Here is a 16483-nt window from a genome sequence, read left to right as displayed (position 1 = left end):
TTTGATGTTGATTTTTTTTTTGTTAATATAAATCTAAAATGGGTGCTCTGCATTTGCCTTTATCTCAGTTTACTCTAAGTTCCCCCCTAAAAAAATCTAGTGCAAACAATGGCCTTTAGAAGACGGTTGGTTATAATGGCACCTGAACTGATATATATATAGATGTGGCACTCAGTCAGCTAGTTAAACCACTTCTAGTCACACACTTGACAAATCTGGCTTTTATCAATCGTAACTTTTTCTAGTTTACCAGAACCCCCAAAAAACATGTGGAACAAAGTGCGGTGTGACAGATTTTGAGCGTATCTCAAGACACCGTGTGGGCAGGAAACTGCCAGTGCAGATGATTCTGAGCATACTGAAACCTAGTCCTGGAATCACTCTGCTGCCAGGAAGATTTCCATCAACAGGGACAGGGAAGATGTTCAGATTTGATGCAATGATAGACAGATTTACATACAGGGTGTTCTAGAGAGCAACATCTTACTAAAGGGAGTCAGACTAGGGAAAATGTTCACCTTCCAGCAAGATAACAACTCTGGACATATTTTCAGAGATACAAGTCAATGCTTTTAAAGCATATTCCTATTAAAGAATGACCCAATCCAAGGTCAGAGGTATATTAAATGAGAATATATGGCAAGACTAATGATATACTGTAATGCTAATGCTCTCTGTTTAAACTGATGCAGCTTGATCCATTTTACAAAGAATAATGGCCATTTTATTTATATAAAGCTGGGTGACACAAATTCCAAAATATTTGAAGCTGAAAGTTTATTAAAAGGTGGGACTAAAAGGTATGGAAGCATTTGTGGAGAAAAAAACAACTTTTCTTCAGTATAACAGTTATGTAATTGAAGTGGGTCTATGATAGGAAGTCCTGGTGAATTAGTATATGGATGTAAAGTTAGAAAAAATGATGGAGGCTTGAAATATTTTCATAAGGCACATAGTTTTTTTTTTTAGGGTGTCCTTTTGTTATATCTGAATCAAACAGGCTAACCAAGGAATGCAGCTGTGAAAAGAGTGCAAATATATTGCAGAGGCAGTCTGTCTCCACTCTAAATTGTTCTCTGGCAAACAAATGATAAGCTTGGCTGAATACCATGCCCTCCATGGTTTTAAGTGGAGGACTGCTCTTCCCTTCACTTTCCTTGGCTGGTTTGCCTTCATCGCAATGCAGTGCTGCTGAATAATATATGATAAAACAGTCACTGTTGTGGATGCAATGATGCAGAACACATACTGAAATAAGGTCACAGAAATATTAGTTGCCAAAATTAGTAACACTTAAGCTCCATGGTTGGAAGCACTATTAACATTTTTTAATTCTCTGCAAATCACAAAAGACAGCGCCGCACTTTACAGGATAAAGTCTGAAATTGTTGCGTTTTTTATGAAAATGACAAATTTAGAAAAGATTAAAGTTGTTGTGTTCCTCAAGTACACTGGAAAAAAAAATCTAAATCTAGATTAGTCATTTTTTCTTAAAATAAGTGCATTTGTCCTTGGATTGAGGAGAGAAAAGAGACATTTTGCCAATGGAACAAGACAAGAAAAACACAATTGCATTGTCTTATTTCAAGTGCTTATTATCTAATTATCTTAATATAATAGTAAAAATACTAACTCCATTGGCAAACTCATTTCATTTACCTAATCAAATTAAGGGTAAATACACTTAATTAAGGAAATTTTTACTTATTTCTAGATCATTTTTCCAGTGTAGTGACAGAGGGCTGGGGAGGAAGCTGGGCTAAATTGTAATGAAAATAAAATATTCATAAAAGCCTTGGGTTGCAGAAAAAAGGTGAAGTGGGAAGTTACCACGCAAGTACTGAAACTATTTTTTGAACCGTAACCTTATAAATGATTAACAAAAAAATCCTGAAAGCCTTTAAACTTACCCTGAAGTGCTCTGGATGGAATTTCTCATTTATTATTTTCAGGTGTGCAACTAAAACTGCAACTGAGCCACCACTAGGGGGCAGACTGACTCTCAAACATGAAATAAACTACAGACTCCACATTGCGGATGTAACAACACTTTCAATTGGCTAAGGTGGATTCTACGAGCGTTGATAAAGCGTTGATGATTGGATACCCGTTAAGTAGGCGGAGCTATAAGACTGTTTCATTGATATTACTTCCAGCTGAGGGGGAGCAGATTAGCCACAGTAGTGAACGGTGATGAGAAAGTGATGACGGCTTGATGTTTAGGTTTTTAAAAGAAGGCAAGAGAATCGTGTTGTTGTTTTAAAGGGTGGCTGACCAAAGACTTTACAAAACACGAAGCCAAAAAATGCTTTGCCACGTTACTCGCCCGGACTCGGTGGTGATGGAAGTGGAAGTTGACGCGAAGGCGAACGGAGAAGACTGTCTTAATAAGGTAAGACTGCTGTTAAAACATCTAATGCACAGATATGGTTTGTGTGGGACCTTTTTAAAAAATAAAAAAGAATAAAACGCGCTGTCACATTCGGACGAAGCTGTTATTATGCCTTCCTATCTTTAAATCTCCCTTTTTAAGCATTACTGTGATGAATTTATTCTGTTACGAATTGAACTTCCTATTAGAAAAACATACTTTTTTTAAACAGTAAAGTATTATTTGTGTTGTGAATATAAGTTTGTGTCGGTGCAGAAATGTTTTCACGTGTTAAACTCTTCCTGTGTTGCCAAAAGCAGATGGCTCCGGCAGAGGTTACTACAGGTCATTGTGTTTTGCACGCGCTCATCATTTAAACTCAGCCTTATTAGGCTTCAGCATCTGTGGGAAAACATGCTCCTATAAACTAAAATGAGATCTTAACTAAATAGATCTTATAAGTTCAGGAACTCTTATGCTTTTAAATGGGAATATAAACAAACATGTGTTGAAGCTATTCCACTCTATATGACTATGAAATTAAATGTAAAAATCCACTGGATTAAGTCTGGTTTAATCTGTTAACTTTTTTTTAAAGATTCATACCTCCATTAAAGTGATTAATTGAAATTAAAAAACATTTTCTCTATTTACCATTAAACTATTTCCACACCATGCTTGCTGAGTTATAACTCATAAAGTTGTCAGGGCTCGGTTTAATGCCTCATAGTGCATGAAACCAGTTTTTCAGACTGTAAAATCGTCTAAATTCCTGGCAGATGGGTTTGTTTTTACTGATCTATAAATGGCTGCAGGCATCATCACTTTTAGTTCCCTCCATCAGGTCCATATTCTCACTAAAAACAAATTTCCTCGAAGCAAAAGAAACTTCATGGATTATTTAAATAAGAATATGTATTGATTTAGGCTTAAATAATTTATCAAAAACAACTTGTAAGCTCTGTATTGAAAGGAAATGTAAGGTCAGACTAAATAAAACATTTTCTACCCTCTTAGTTCTCTTATGTTGGTTTTTAATTGATTTCATTTTAGTTTAATCTGTACTTGACTCCTGCTGTATTGCTGAGTACTGTGAAGTTTAGAAAAGCAGCATGTTGTAAATTGTTATGCATCTTAATGTGGTATAAGCTTTGCTGTCAAACAATTTAATTAGGATTAATCTGAATCTAAACTGAATTTTATTTGGGTCCCTCTCTGCTAAAGAAGCAGCAGTTGCCTCAGCTTTGCTACTACTAAAATAAAAATGGCGTATTTTGTATGCAGGGCATATTCCCAACTTGCTGCCAGTAACAAATGGGTATTATCTCTGCCTGCAGGCTTTCTAGAGATGTTCTCCTGTCGTTATGTATGACATGACCATCCGTGCTACGGTTAGGGGTGGGATAGATTTTGATGAGCCTCCTTGAGAGGATTTGAGTTGTATCCCTTAGAAGTAAACCTTCTAGAATCACAGAAGTTACTTGATATGTTTGCAGTCTCCCTCTTTTTGCCTGGTTTGTCTGTTTAATGTTGGTTTTAATGCAGATTTTTCCCTTTTTGTGATCTAATCTCCTTTTTACCTCGTTGCAGGTTTGCAGAAAGTTGGGCATCATTGAAGTGGACTACTTTGGGTTGCAGTTTACTGGCAGCAAAGGAGAGAATTTGTGGCTGAATCTGAGGAACCGCATCTGCCAGCAGATGGATAACGTGACACCCTGTCGGCTGAGGCTGCGGGTCAAGTTTTTTGTGGAACCCCATCTCATCCTGCAGGAGCAGACAAGGTACGGCTGATGTTTCTGGTTGTGATAAGCGTTCCTTACTGAAATATGCAAATCGTTTTTTACATTTCTCAATCCAAACATTGAGTTACAAATGTTTTTTATTTAACTTTATAAAAGTTTTAACCGGTTAATTTGGCGAAATACACTTGAGGTTGATGTAACTTGTTTTGCTGGGAACACTTTGTTTGGGGGGGGGGGCAGGGGGTGACACTTGGCTGCCTGCTCTCTGACCTTCACTAGATTAGAGGTGGCTATCTAGATAGCTGATGTTTGCTGAGAACATTGGGTTGTTTAAAACCATCACATTAAAGGCGTGAAGCTGCTGCATAACTGTGAAATGGATGCATTGATCTGCATTTCCCAGCTGCATGCGGGTCTGGTTTCATGCAAGCAACCTCAAATCAGATGTCATATTTTTTTTTTTTACCTGTTGGTATATTTTTTTAATGTATCTTTAAGAAAAAACAAACGTATCGCCTTTTTCAGAAGCCTATTTGTTGTAACTCCTGTTGCAGCTTCTGCCGTCACCTTTCACCCAGTTCAGTTACAGCGCTTCCCCACATGAGCTGGTCTGACAGCAAGATGAGTGGACGTGACTCATGAAACAGATCAGGCTAGACATTTACTTGCCTGTAGGCCACTTTCCATGTAGTTTTGTCATCTTCTTGGTAAATGCATATCTGTGATCTGTTTCGTTCTTTTATGTTTACATGCATGTGCGCTGGAAAAAAACTAAAAATAACATTGCTGCAGTTTATTAGCAAAGCTAGTTTCATTGTGAATCGGGCGGCCATTACTGATACACCCTTATATGCCTGCTTGCATAACTTGCCAAATAACATAGAGCTGCTTATATAAGCTGCTGCCACGTAAAGCCCCACTGGTCACTTTAGAGCTCGAACAGATTGAGGTTTATTCTCAATTTAACATTTGGATAGGAGCTGGTAATGCAATGACGAAAATTCATGGTGATAATTTTTTTTATGGAGGGTTTTATTATTTGTAACGGGTTTTATTTGTATTCCCTGTAAAATAATGCAGATCCCTTTTTTTTTTTTTTTTTTTTTTTTTTTTTTTTCTCATTTTTGCTGTTGCCAACATTGGATCACCTCCAGCTAAGGTTTCTGTGGCAGCTGTCACTCCTGAAATGCCCCACATAAGCTTATTATATTAGAGCCTCTTTTTGCCCACTCATTTCTACTTTTTTTTTTTTTATCCATTTCATTTCTTGCTTTAAACACCTTTTAAAGAAATAATTATCACATTTTCTTTTTCACTCCAACATCATGCTTGTTTTATAAATTCCATTTTTGCCAAGAAACCAAGATTGAGGTGATTTTATTATCAGATTTTATCATGTTTGTTTAAAAGGGAAAAAAAAGATCAAGCAACTCTTTTTTGTTCTTTTTTTTTTTTTTTTTTTTTCTGGTCAAAGGAAACTGATCGCCAACCCTCAGTGACCACATCCATTATTTGCATCACTAAACACTCTAGAGACTCCTAAGATTTAAATATGTTAAACATTTTCTTTCTTTATTGGTAACATTTAACACTCTGTCCAGGCAAGCATTCGGGCGCCTTAAAATTAAGTTTTGCATGAGACCTTATTGCAACGCCTTTGCACTAAAACTACTTTAAACTTCAACTAAGAGAGAAACGTGCCTAGAATGTCTTTTGACAAAGAAAAAGCCTGCCCTAAACTGCAGGGAAAATTGAGCAGATGCATTTTTTTAGATTTGTCATGGGACGGCATCATCTATTATATAAACTCAAACAGGCCAAATACTGAGATGACTCGTTTTGTCTCTGGTCTTGTGACAGGCTATCGATCTGAAGAAAAGCTCTTTGAATCATACAGACACAGAGCCGTATGAGATACTTGTAGTATTAAAATGTCACAAATTGACTTTGTGGTATTAATGCATAATAAACAGTATATTATTGAATTTGATATTTGCTTATGTTTATACAGATTAGCTAATATTTTCATCAGCTGTAAAAACAATAACCTGCTAATTTCCATAAATCTAAAGAACATCAAATTAAAATAATTTGTTTAAATTATGCCATTCCATTTGATTTCTAGTAAAAGGTTTACTATGCTGATGTTGGCAGATTATTTAGCTAGCCTGCCATCTACTAACCTTTATTGTAAAATGATGCCTTTTTATTGGTGGGTTTTATTTCCACTGCATGACTGTCGTGTTTTTGAAACTGGAACCATTTCCTAATACCGAGAGAACAATCCAGTGTCCCTCTTTCAGTCGACCGTCCGGAGTGCAGCAAATGATGCAGAGCTTTGCAGCATTTTCTGCAGAACCAGATCCTGGTAATCTGTTCTGGCCCCGTGTGCACACACCATGATCTCACCAGCCTTTAAGATCTTAGAGCTGTCAAAAACATACCTTCTATGTTTAAATGAAAATGCTTTTCTCACGCACTTCTGAAATGTTTCAGTTTTTTTTGTTTTTTTTACTCTCCCAGTACTGAGAACTAGCAGTTTTATTTATTCAAAAACACAACCTTGGCTGTAATTATGGTTTTACTAGCCTGTGACCCATGCAGCTCACAAATGGCCTCTTTGTTTTATCGCTACGTGGCTTTTCACTTCAGTTTGTCACAGTGCAAAAGCACATGTGTTAAACAGTGCCTGGAATTAATGTGGCTCTACTTTTATCTTCAATTGCTCATTTACACGTTTCTTCACACTCCACCCACAAGTGTTCCAGAAGTTGTTGAACAGAGGTAACTATGGGTCATTGACTGGGAGTAACCTCGCTGCTCAATAGCTGCTAGCAGCAAGTTATTTGACTAGCTCACAAACCACATTGTTGGGAGTCCAACCGCTGTGGTTAGAAAGTCGAATGCTGATTGGCTGAATGTAGAGCGGTCTTTGAAGCAGCGGTGTTGAGTTTCAGTTTGTGGGGACTCTTTGTTCCTGTTTTAAAAACTGACTTTCTCAGTTTGACAGTAAATAGGGGCAGAAAACATTAAAACAAGGCACCGCTTACAGACAGTTGAGTTAATCTTTTATTTTTGTGTTGTTTTGCAAGCGAACATGCAGAAATGTAGGCATCTGAATCTAAAGCCTTAGGCACTTGCAGGCAGAGGAAGAAAAAAAAGTAACCTGAGTACTTGCATTCTTGTGGGACTTTAAATCTTATGCCCTCTAATGAATTATCCTATTAAAACTTTAATTGTGCTTTATCTCTTTAAAGGATAACACGGTGAACAGTATACTCCAGTAAAAGTAGGGCAGGAGGCTCTGGCCTCAACACAGACTTCCTGGCATTCAGTCTGTGTTGTGTTGCAGGCTGCCTAGAGAATAAAGGCAACGCTGTGACTGTAAGAAGTACACGTGCGCATGTTTTTCTCAGAACATTGCTTCTTGATCCTGTAAATAAAATAACTGGGCCATGAAGAGAAGAAACTGATTTGTTCTGCTTTATTGCGAGCAAAGTTTAGAGACTGGGTGAGCCAGTTATTCATAGCATTGCTCACTCCATTAAAAATGGCTGGAAAATAACTTTATGACTGTTATTTCCTTAATACTATGGAAGTTGCATTAAAAAAAATATAATTAAGTCAGTTCTGTACTATTTAAAGAAAATGCTCTCACACCAACCTGTTTTAGATTTTTATACTTGGTGTTCAAAATGTCCGACTTTGGAAGGAGCCAAAGCATCAGTGTACCACCCAGTCTTTGTATTTAGCACCGTAATAGAATAGAATAACCGCTCATGGTATTGCAGTATTTAGATTCCCCTTTTTAGGGCACAGTGAGATTAAGAGGTGCTAAAACAATAAAGCTCTTTATGATGGGGCTTTATCTAGTTGTGACAAAGTCTGCTGATCTAACTTTTATTCCCCTTGGTTTTGATAGTAATCTCTTGCCCTAAATAAAAAAAATAAAAAATGTGTGTGTGTATATTAATATCCAAAGCTGATACTACATCCCATGTTTTAAGTTTCCATTAAGTTGAGGCAAATATCACACAACAGTGTAGGGACAAGTGAGTTGGTGGCACTGATTCTTTAGTACTTGATATTCCTTAGAAAGTTCTGGCTGTGTTATTTTTATCATTTAAAATATATCTAATTATGGAAATGGTATAAATGAACTTCATTTATTTTTTTGTTACTTGTATGAATCTAAATTAAGAATCTCATGGCTTTTTGGCAGAACCACAATTTGTTCCTTGACTTCATAACAAGATTTGTAAGAGTTTTGTTGATCTGATTATCTCTGCAGCAGGGCCCTGAAAGTGGATTTTTTTTTTTTTTTTTTTTTTCTCCAAAAAATGTGCACGTGTATATTGCAAGTCAGAAGTTGAACAGTAACCATGGGTAATTTCAGGCTTGTCAGAGATAACACTCATTCTTTCCCTTTCCTGAAACTAAACCCTGGTCTGTGACCAATAGTAACCTTGTCAATCTTCATGTGAACTAGAGTAACCTCTACGTCTTGCCCTGTAGTTACCTTTTTAACCAACAACCTGTTAACTCCCAGTCAGGTTGGCCCCTATTGTTTGCATCATGCAGGTATTTCACGAGCGGCGCTCCGTCACATGTTGCCTGCTGGGCCTCATACAATGGAGCTCAGTGTTTGTGTGTTGGAGGGAATGGGATGTTTAACACCATATCAAAGCCCTGTTTGTTATGCCTGAGGCTACTCGGCCATGGGGGCTTGGCTGTTACAGTCTGGCTCTCGCAGAGTTCGGTGTGCGCTGACATTGTTTGTGTGCCTCTCGGCTGCTGTTGATGCTACTTGGAAGCTCTTGGTTGAGGTGTGTCCTTGTTGTGATGTGAAACGGTTGTTTAGTCACGAGGTGTGGGCTTGCTAATCCTGTAAGATGACAAAAGGGACAAAACAACTTATGAATTTCCGACTTTCATCTTCCTTAAGATGTATTTTTGTTTTACAATTTTAAAACTTGATAAGCGAAGTGCTGCTTTTCTAAGACTTTTTGATGACCTCCTGTCCCAGTATGACCTGGTTTTGCAGAAATGGAAAATATTATTAAACCCATCATGCTTCTGAGCTGTTTAGCCCAGGGGGGTGGTTTCTTTTTAGATGAAAAACGAAGCAGGTCAAGGCACTGTTATTTCAAACTGCTGCAACAAGATGTTGATGTAGTAAGATGGTAAAAGGGTTTTAAAGTGGAGTTCACAATGCAGGCAGGTTAAGACGGGCCTCTAATCCTCTTTAGGTCACTGAGGCATAGGTCATCTGACTGAAGGATGTGCAAGGCTACCTAACGTCTGTTTTCCTTAAGATATACGTAATGATTTAGTCAGTCAGTGGGTTGCTTCTGTTGCCTCCTGCAGCTAGAAGTTGTTCCCAACATCTTCTGTTTGAAAACAATGGAAAGGCCCACCGTTTTCTCAAAAGAGGCTGTTTGGTGTTCCCATCAGGATTTCCAGGCACAGTTTTTTTTTAAAGTTGTACCTTTTAGGGACTGGAACAGTTAAGCAAAACTATCCGTAAGATTAAAAAAATATTTTAAAAAGTGAAATTGGGGAAATTAGTCTAGTGTTTCCTCCTTTACATGTTCCGTAAAACTCTTACTTTCTGGGATGAGATGCTAACCAGATGTAGAGTATTTAGTGGAAGTGGGCTAGGAAGTGAAACTGGACTGTTTTTACTTTGACTCTGTTTAAAGTTATAACCAAGAAGACTGAACATGCAGGCTCATGTTCTCCATTTTGTGTTTGTGTTCCTCAGACACCTGTTCTTCATGCATGTGAAGGACGACCTCCACAGTGGACACCTTCGGATGTGCTCCGAACAGGCAGAGGAGCTAAGTGCTCTGCTGGCACAGGCAGAGTTCGGAGACTACAACCAAAACACGGCTCAGTACTGGTATTCAGAGTTGTGTGGAGAGGAGCCAGACACTGCTACCATGAACAGGTACAAACCACTCGGTCCAACTCAGAGACTTGACAGAAATCTGTGCAGTGAAAGCGATAAGCTGCTGTGATCAACTTTTAGTTTAATTACAACCATGACCTTCTTGAGGCAGTCTGCCTACTGTAACATGTTAAAGCAAATTGAATAAACTGCATGACGAGAGTAAAAAAGCTTATGTAGGGTTAATGACAGAACCATTTAATCACATGCTCTATAAAAAAAAAAAAAAACAGCCAGAGCCACTGAACAAACACAGCTGCTGACAAGAGATCAGATAACGTCTATTTTTGCATCCTACCTCTGGCAGATCTTCTGCTGCAAAGCTTTATCTATTAAGCCACTGTTTTTGTGTGAAAACATGAACTCTTGTTGCATAACTGTCAAACAAGAGTGAAACTCATCACTCCTACTGTCCCTCAGTGGTTATTCATGTCTTCTACCTCTGTAGCTCTTTTCAAGTGATATTAGTTTTAGCTGCTCAGTTTACACCAACTTATCTTCTGAATGTTCTGACATTTATCTCCACCTTAAGCTCAATGCCGCACCGTTTGTCTCAATTTCTTTCTTTCTGAAGGATTCAGACTAAAAGAAGCTTTTTGGCACTGGTCTGTATGACGATCATGTGAACTAACCTTGAGCATAATTAGACAACATCACTTTATTTGCACAAAGAAACGGCAAATGAAAAAGGTTGAGTTTCTTATAGCCAACATTTGACTTATTAGGTATTCTATATTGTTGCAAACACAATTGCTAACCTTGATATAAAGCTATTATTAGCTTGTTAATAAGTCTCAGTATTGTTCCTGTTGCCTACCAGCAGCCGGTGTTCTGTCAGACCAGCAAATTTATTTATCCCTTTAGTTTTGTATGAAAAATACACTTTAAACTACTTCAATGGGTGTCATGTACAAACAAACTATTTAATTGCTTTTTGGCGTTTTGAAGCGTATGGCGATCTGACCTTAAATTGTTTTTGTACCCGACTAAAGGCATACACGCCCGTTGAGGTAATTTAAAGTCACAAATCTGACATCTTGCGCATGCGTATTGGCAATAGGTATACTGGTATGACGGGGTATGTTGATTTGACTAAACAGCGGCTGCTCTAACATGCTAAAAGTTCAACCAGTTTTATACCAAGTTGGTTTAAAACTGGTTGCTGTTTAGCTTTCACAACAGATTTTCATTAAACATTCCAATAGATTCCTTTAAAACGTATAACCAGCTGTGTGCATCAAAAGATGCTGGGAAGACTTCCTCACTCTTATGCTTTATATACTAAGGGTCTTGGTCAGTTGCATTCTTAAGCCTTTTAGTGTAAATAATCAAAGTTGATCCAGCTTTTTCCTCACTGCTTTGCACTTTATTTCTCCTACAGCATTGTCTCCAGACACAAAGCTTTAGAGGGTTTCAGCCAGGCCTCAGTAGAGTACCAGGCCCTGCAGCTCATCTCTGCCTTGGAGCATTACGGCGTGGAGTGGCACTGGGCTCGGGATGCAAATGGTCAGCGCTTGGCTATTGGAGTCGGGCCAGAGGGGATCGCCATTTGTAAGGAGGACTTCAGTCTAGTTAACAGGTAAATTCGGCCATAATATCACAGATATACATTTGACATCCCTTCTTTAAAAATGTCACTTCTTACAGTTAAATATGAATTTCTTTTTTTTTCTTATTTTAGAGTGAGCTATCCCATCATCCAGATTGCCACGCAGTCGGGGAAAAGTGTCTACCTAACTGTAACAAAGGACACAAACGACAGCGTGGTTCTTTTATTCAAGTTGATCAGCAACCGGGCAGCAAGCGGTCTGTACCGAGCCATCACAGAGACGCACGCCTTCTACAGGTGAGATCAGCTCAACTGTGACCGTACTCAACCCCAGGCTGCGCCGCGATGGTTAAACTAACAAATGTCCCTTTTGATGAATACATTGTCACAGAACCGGTTTGAGTCATGAAAGATAAGCCTGGAAATAAACTTTATCTTTAAGCCAAGAAAACGCCTAGCATTAATTTTTAACCCTGCTGCTCTGCTTATTGCTGACTTTAATATGGTTGTTTGGGAGCAGTCTGTTAGTCATTCACCTAAAGAAGTGAACATTTGCCAATAAAACATGACTGATGGTGATAAACACTTGAAATGTGCTCAGATGAGCACAGTGTCATGCATCCTTACACATTTACTAGATGTCATGTGAAGGCATATTGAAGCCAGGGAAACGGGTTATTGTCCCAAAACTGTTAACAGAATATTATTCCATAAAACTGGAAGTATTGAATAACTGAAACTAAATTTTAGCTTCTAAATTTTGAGTTTATTTGCATGTCAAAAATGCTAATCACATTTATTTGTCTCCTCAGGTGTGATACAGTTACCAATGCAGTGATGATGCAGTACAGCAGAGACTTTAAGGGCCACCTGGCTTCTCTATTCCTGAATGAAAACATCAATGTGGGCAAGAAATACGTCTTTGACATCAGAAGAACCTCCAAGGAAGTGTACGATCACGCTCGCCGTGCGCTGTACAACGCTGGCGTTGCAGACTTGGCGTCCCGCTCGGAGAGCAGCCTGCGCTCTTCTCCTTCCAGCTCCCCATCCAGGGACAGCCAGCAGGACAAGGAGCTGGACTGCAGCAGCTGCCAGCAGAGCCGTGCCCTGCAGGAACGGCTGCAGAAACTCAAAGAAGCCCTGCTGTGCATGTTGTGTTGCGAGGAGGAGATAGACGCAGCTTTTTGTCCCTGTGGCCACATGGTGTGCTGCCAGAACTGTGCAAATCAGCTGCAGGTGAGACTGCTCTCTATTCTTGGAGATGTTGATTAACTTTCTAAGTGCTGTGAATGAAAAAGCTTTTTATATTAAAGCTATGCTCACTTTGCTCTGGCTCAGTTTATCACTCTTATGCTGAGATTTTGCAATTTCCCTAAAAGATTCTAATTACGTTTCAGCTCCTCGGTCTTATCCTTTTATGGTGCTTTTAACAACTTCCAGAGGCTTGCTTAAACTCTCGATGACCTGATTGTCCCCTCATTTAATCAGCTAAATGCGTCCGTCTTTGTGAAGGCTGATTTTTGTGCACGTGTGCGAGAGAGTTTGTCTTCTAAAGGGATTACAGCAGCCAGGCAAATCTCACCATTAGCTGAGCTGGAAACATGACCCAGCTACTGTAGGGGGGAATGAGTTGGCCACAGGAAGAACGTCAAACTTGTTTTAGTTTTTACCCTTCCTAATGCTTTGGAATACACTTCTGGGAGCAGCATTTACCTTAGTCTTAATTGTGTATACTGTCAATAATGCAACTAGGGAGGTTCATGGTGATTATCAGTAGCACAGTTATGGTTTAGAACGACAATTAAGAGATTTTTTTTTTTCTCCATTCAGTACTAAGGCTAAGATGTATAGAGCCATGCAAAAGTTTTCCTTTCGGGTGAAAAAATGAAATGAGTTCTGTCAGCGTTTATCACAGATGAGACAGATTTTTTTTTGTGAAAAGTTAGCATATGCAGATCCTGACATTTGTGCTCGTTCTGCAAAAATCAGTGAAGCTCCAAAGGATTTACAGATTCACTGGATTCAGGACTGAACTCCACCTCATTAGTTTAAGTGAAGTTAGTGAAGTGAGTTAGACATTTCCTGGGGTTTCCTTGCGCTTTGATTCTCATTTGAAATTTAAGTCCTTTCCAGGAAAAGATTGATTCAGTTTGGTAATTGGTTGCACTGAATTGTATTGGTGCAAAGTGGGCTAGAGAGGCATACAAAATTCACTTAAACTGAGTTAACTTTTGCCTACTGTTGATATTTAGTGTCTATGAGCTTTTACCAGATGAACCCCTTCACAAGCTTTAATAAAAATGGTATTTTTATTAAAGCTTGTGAAGGGCTGGTGGTTATGAAAGCTTTAAACCACTGGAATTGAAATTCATGTGTTTAGGACTTGTGGATGAATGACTAAACGTTGTCTCCCTTCCCTCAGCTGTGTCCGGTGTGTCGGTCAGAGGTGGAGCATGTCCAGCACGTCTACCTGCCCACCTGCACCAGCCTCCTCAGCCTGACGCTAAACGACAACCACCATCATCGCAGCAGCGTTCCCACTCCCATCCACAGGGACACAGACTCTCCCGACAGCTGCTCCACCACGGAGTATGAACACAAGCTCTGCCATGCGTAAAGACTTGAGAAACTCCCCACAACTCCACTATGGACACTTTAAACTCCAGCAGCAGAATTTCACAAAGAAACATGCCTCATTAATTCATACTCCACACCTTTGGATTACTCCGAGCATTTTTATTTTTTTTTTTCCCCACATTGTCAAACACCCCAGTTGGATTCTTTTTTTTAGATCTTGCTCTTATTGTTAAATTATGGTATCAGTTGATCTGATACTGAATTATAATCATTGCAGTTGTTTTTTTTTCAATTGCATTTCTTGGCTCATGGCTCCAGAAATCTTTTTTTGTTTTTTAAGAGTAGCTAACCATGATGGTGGTTTGATTTGTAAGTTATATTTTAATGTTTCTGAATATTTTTTTTTAAACTCTTGTTTTACTTTACAGATTTTATTTTGGGGTGTAGTAGAGCGCGTTGGAGTTTTGTCTTTTTTTTTTCTCCCCAAACACAATAAGGAGTATTTAGACTAAGCATCCTTGCTGCCAAATACATTTCTGGATACTAATTGGTTATAAAAGTCAGTAAGAGCACCACGCTCTTGTCCAACACTCCCTGAACAGTTTAACTCCAAAACTCTGCTTAATTATAGAGTAAAATATGGAAACTGGTTCTTACAAAAACTAAAATTGGCCCAAAGTGCAAGCTGCTTCTTCTAAATAGTCTGTGATAAATTTGTCTTCAGGATTTTATTAGTTTATTTTCTTGGATATTTTAAAGGGTACTTGGAGATATTTGTGCAATACTTGCTTGTTTCGCCAAGCTTTTCGTCGTCTGTTTTATTTAAATTCAAAGACTATTTAATGCAAAAAGTGTCACTTTATAAAGTTTTTCATGTCCATTGGGAGGTTTGCCATAATGTAGCAGCAAACCTTTTCTTTTCCTTTTCTTAACTTTTTTTTTTCAGACATTTTGTATTTCTTATAAAGAAAAATGTAGTTTCTGTAATGTGGACAAGGTTGAGTTCAGTCACTGCAGGGGGAGGACTTTAGTTCTCTAAATAGTGATTTGTTTCTGTTTTCTGAAGCAAATGCCACAGTTTTCTGTAAATTAACTCAAAGTGAAGGCTTTTTTTGTGAACACTTTGCTTTTTAAATATGAGAAAGTATTAATAAAGATTTTTTTTTAAGAAAAAAAACTAATCTGTCACTCTTTCATGCTGCCTTGTGGGGAGTCTGGAATATTTAGTGCTGAGGGGAGAGTATAGGTCCACATCGATCAGAGGAAATTAAAGTTTTTCATTGAAGAAAAACACCTTTTTGTAGCTTCTATGAATACGTTTTAAGTTATACATGCACGTTAAAATCTCTGAAACGAATGCAACTGGTTTCTATTTTTCAATTGAATATAGTTCTGGGAATGATGTCTCAGAGCTACATGACAGCCCAACAGATTTTCTGTCACAAGCAGACCAAAATGACTGTTGCCATAAAGGTTCAGCTTTGTATTTTTATATGGAACTTTATTGAAAATTATTTGGGGATCAAATTTGAATACAACAGAGCGGATAAAAAAACTAAGATGGAAAGAGACAAGATAGGGTTCCTGAAGAGGGAAAATTAAAATGTCAAATCGACAACAAACTCTTGAGGTGAAATGAATGTAATTGGTTTCATTTTTTTTCAAATTAAGATTCTAAGTTGTCATTATTTCCGATATTGGACTGAAGAGTAAAATAACTGTACTGCAGTTCCCAAATGTCAAGAATTTCAGAATTAAATTGGTATATTCTATTTGATCTTACTCTTAATTCTGATGACAGTCCTTTATGCTATATATAAAATTATCTTCCTCTGCAGGTTTATTCCTTTTTCACCTCTGCTAGTCGAACACCTGGGCGAAAGAACTTCCTACCGATTTGATTAAGGTTATGTCATTCCCCCAATTTACATAAAGGTTGACTCAAACATGTCCCGTGCTGGCCTGCTGCAGGCTATAAAACTGCCTTTAGTGATTGTTTCACACCTAATCATACATATGCTGCTGACATAACCGTTAGCAACCCCAAAAAACTATTGGCTTAACATTGGGCTTATGTTTACGGTTAAAGTTATGTTTATACTTTTAGGCATCTTTTGTTTGGATCTCAACATTTTGTTCTCTCATTCAACCATATATTCCCTTTAGTCATGGAGATGTTTTTAATATCTTTCCAGCTAAAATACTATTCCGATAGAAACAACTGAAGTATTTCATACATCCATCCATCGTCTATAACTGCTTGACCTTGCAGGGTCAAAAGGGAGCTGCTACCC

The 16483-nt window shown here is 38.2% G+C and overlaps 1 protein-coding gene across 1 annotated transcript; it reads left to right on the top strand.

Annotated features, from left to right (window-relative positions):
- The first annotated feature begins 2153 nt into the window (after positions 1 to 2153).
- LOC119793238 (E3 ubiquitin-protein ligase MYLIP-A-like) lies at positions 2154 to 15366 on the top strand. Its single transcript, XM_038300309.1, has 7 exons — positions 2154 to 2392; positions 3962 to 4152; positions 9878 to 10063; positions 11445 to 11642; positions 11745 to 11909; positions 12425 to 12848; positions 14035 to 15366. Exons 1-7 carry the CDS (start codon positions 2306 to 2308, stop codon positions 14227 to 14229), a joined length of 1446 nt encoding a protein of 481 aa, XP_038156237.1. The 5' UTR covers positions 2154 to 2305; the 3' UTR covers positions 14230 to 15366.
- The last annotated feature ends 1117 nt before the right edge of the window (positions 15367 to 16483 follow it).

Source organism: Cyprinodon tularosa, unplaced genomic scaffold (genome assembly GCF_016077235.1).
Source record: "Cyprinodon tularosa strain WSP-4 unplaced genomic scaffold, ASM1607723v1 ctg446, whole genome shotgun sequence".
Taxonomy (NCBI): domain Eukaryota; kingdom Metazoa; phylum Chordata; class Actinopteri; order Cyprinodontiformes; family Cyprinodontidae; genus Cyprinodon; species Cyprinodon tularosa.
Note: the sequence above shows the minus strand (reverse complement) of the source record. Positions and strands in the feature narration are given on the sequence as shown.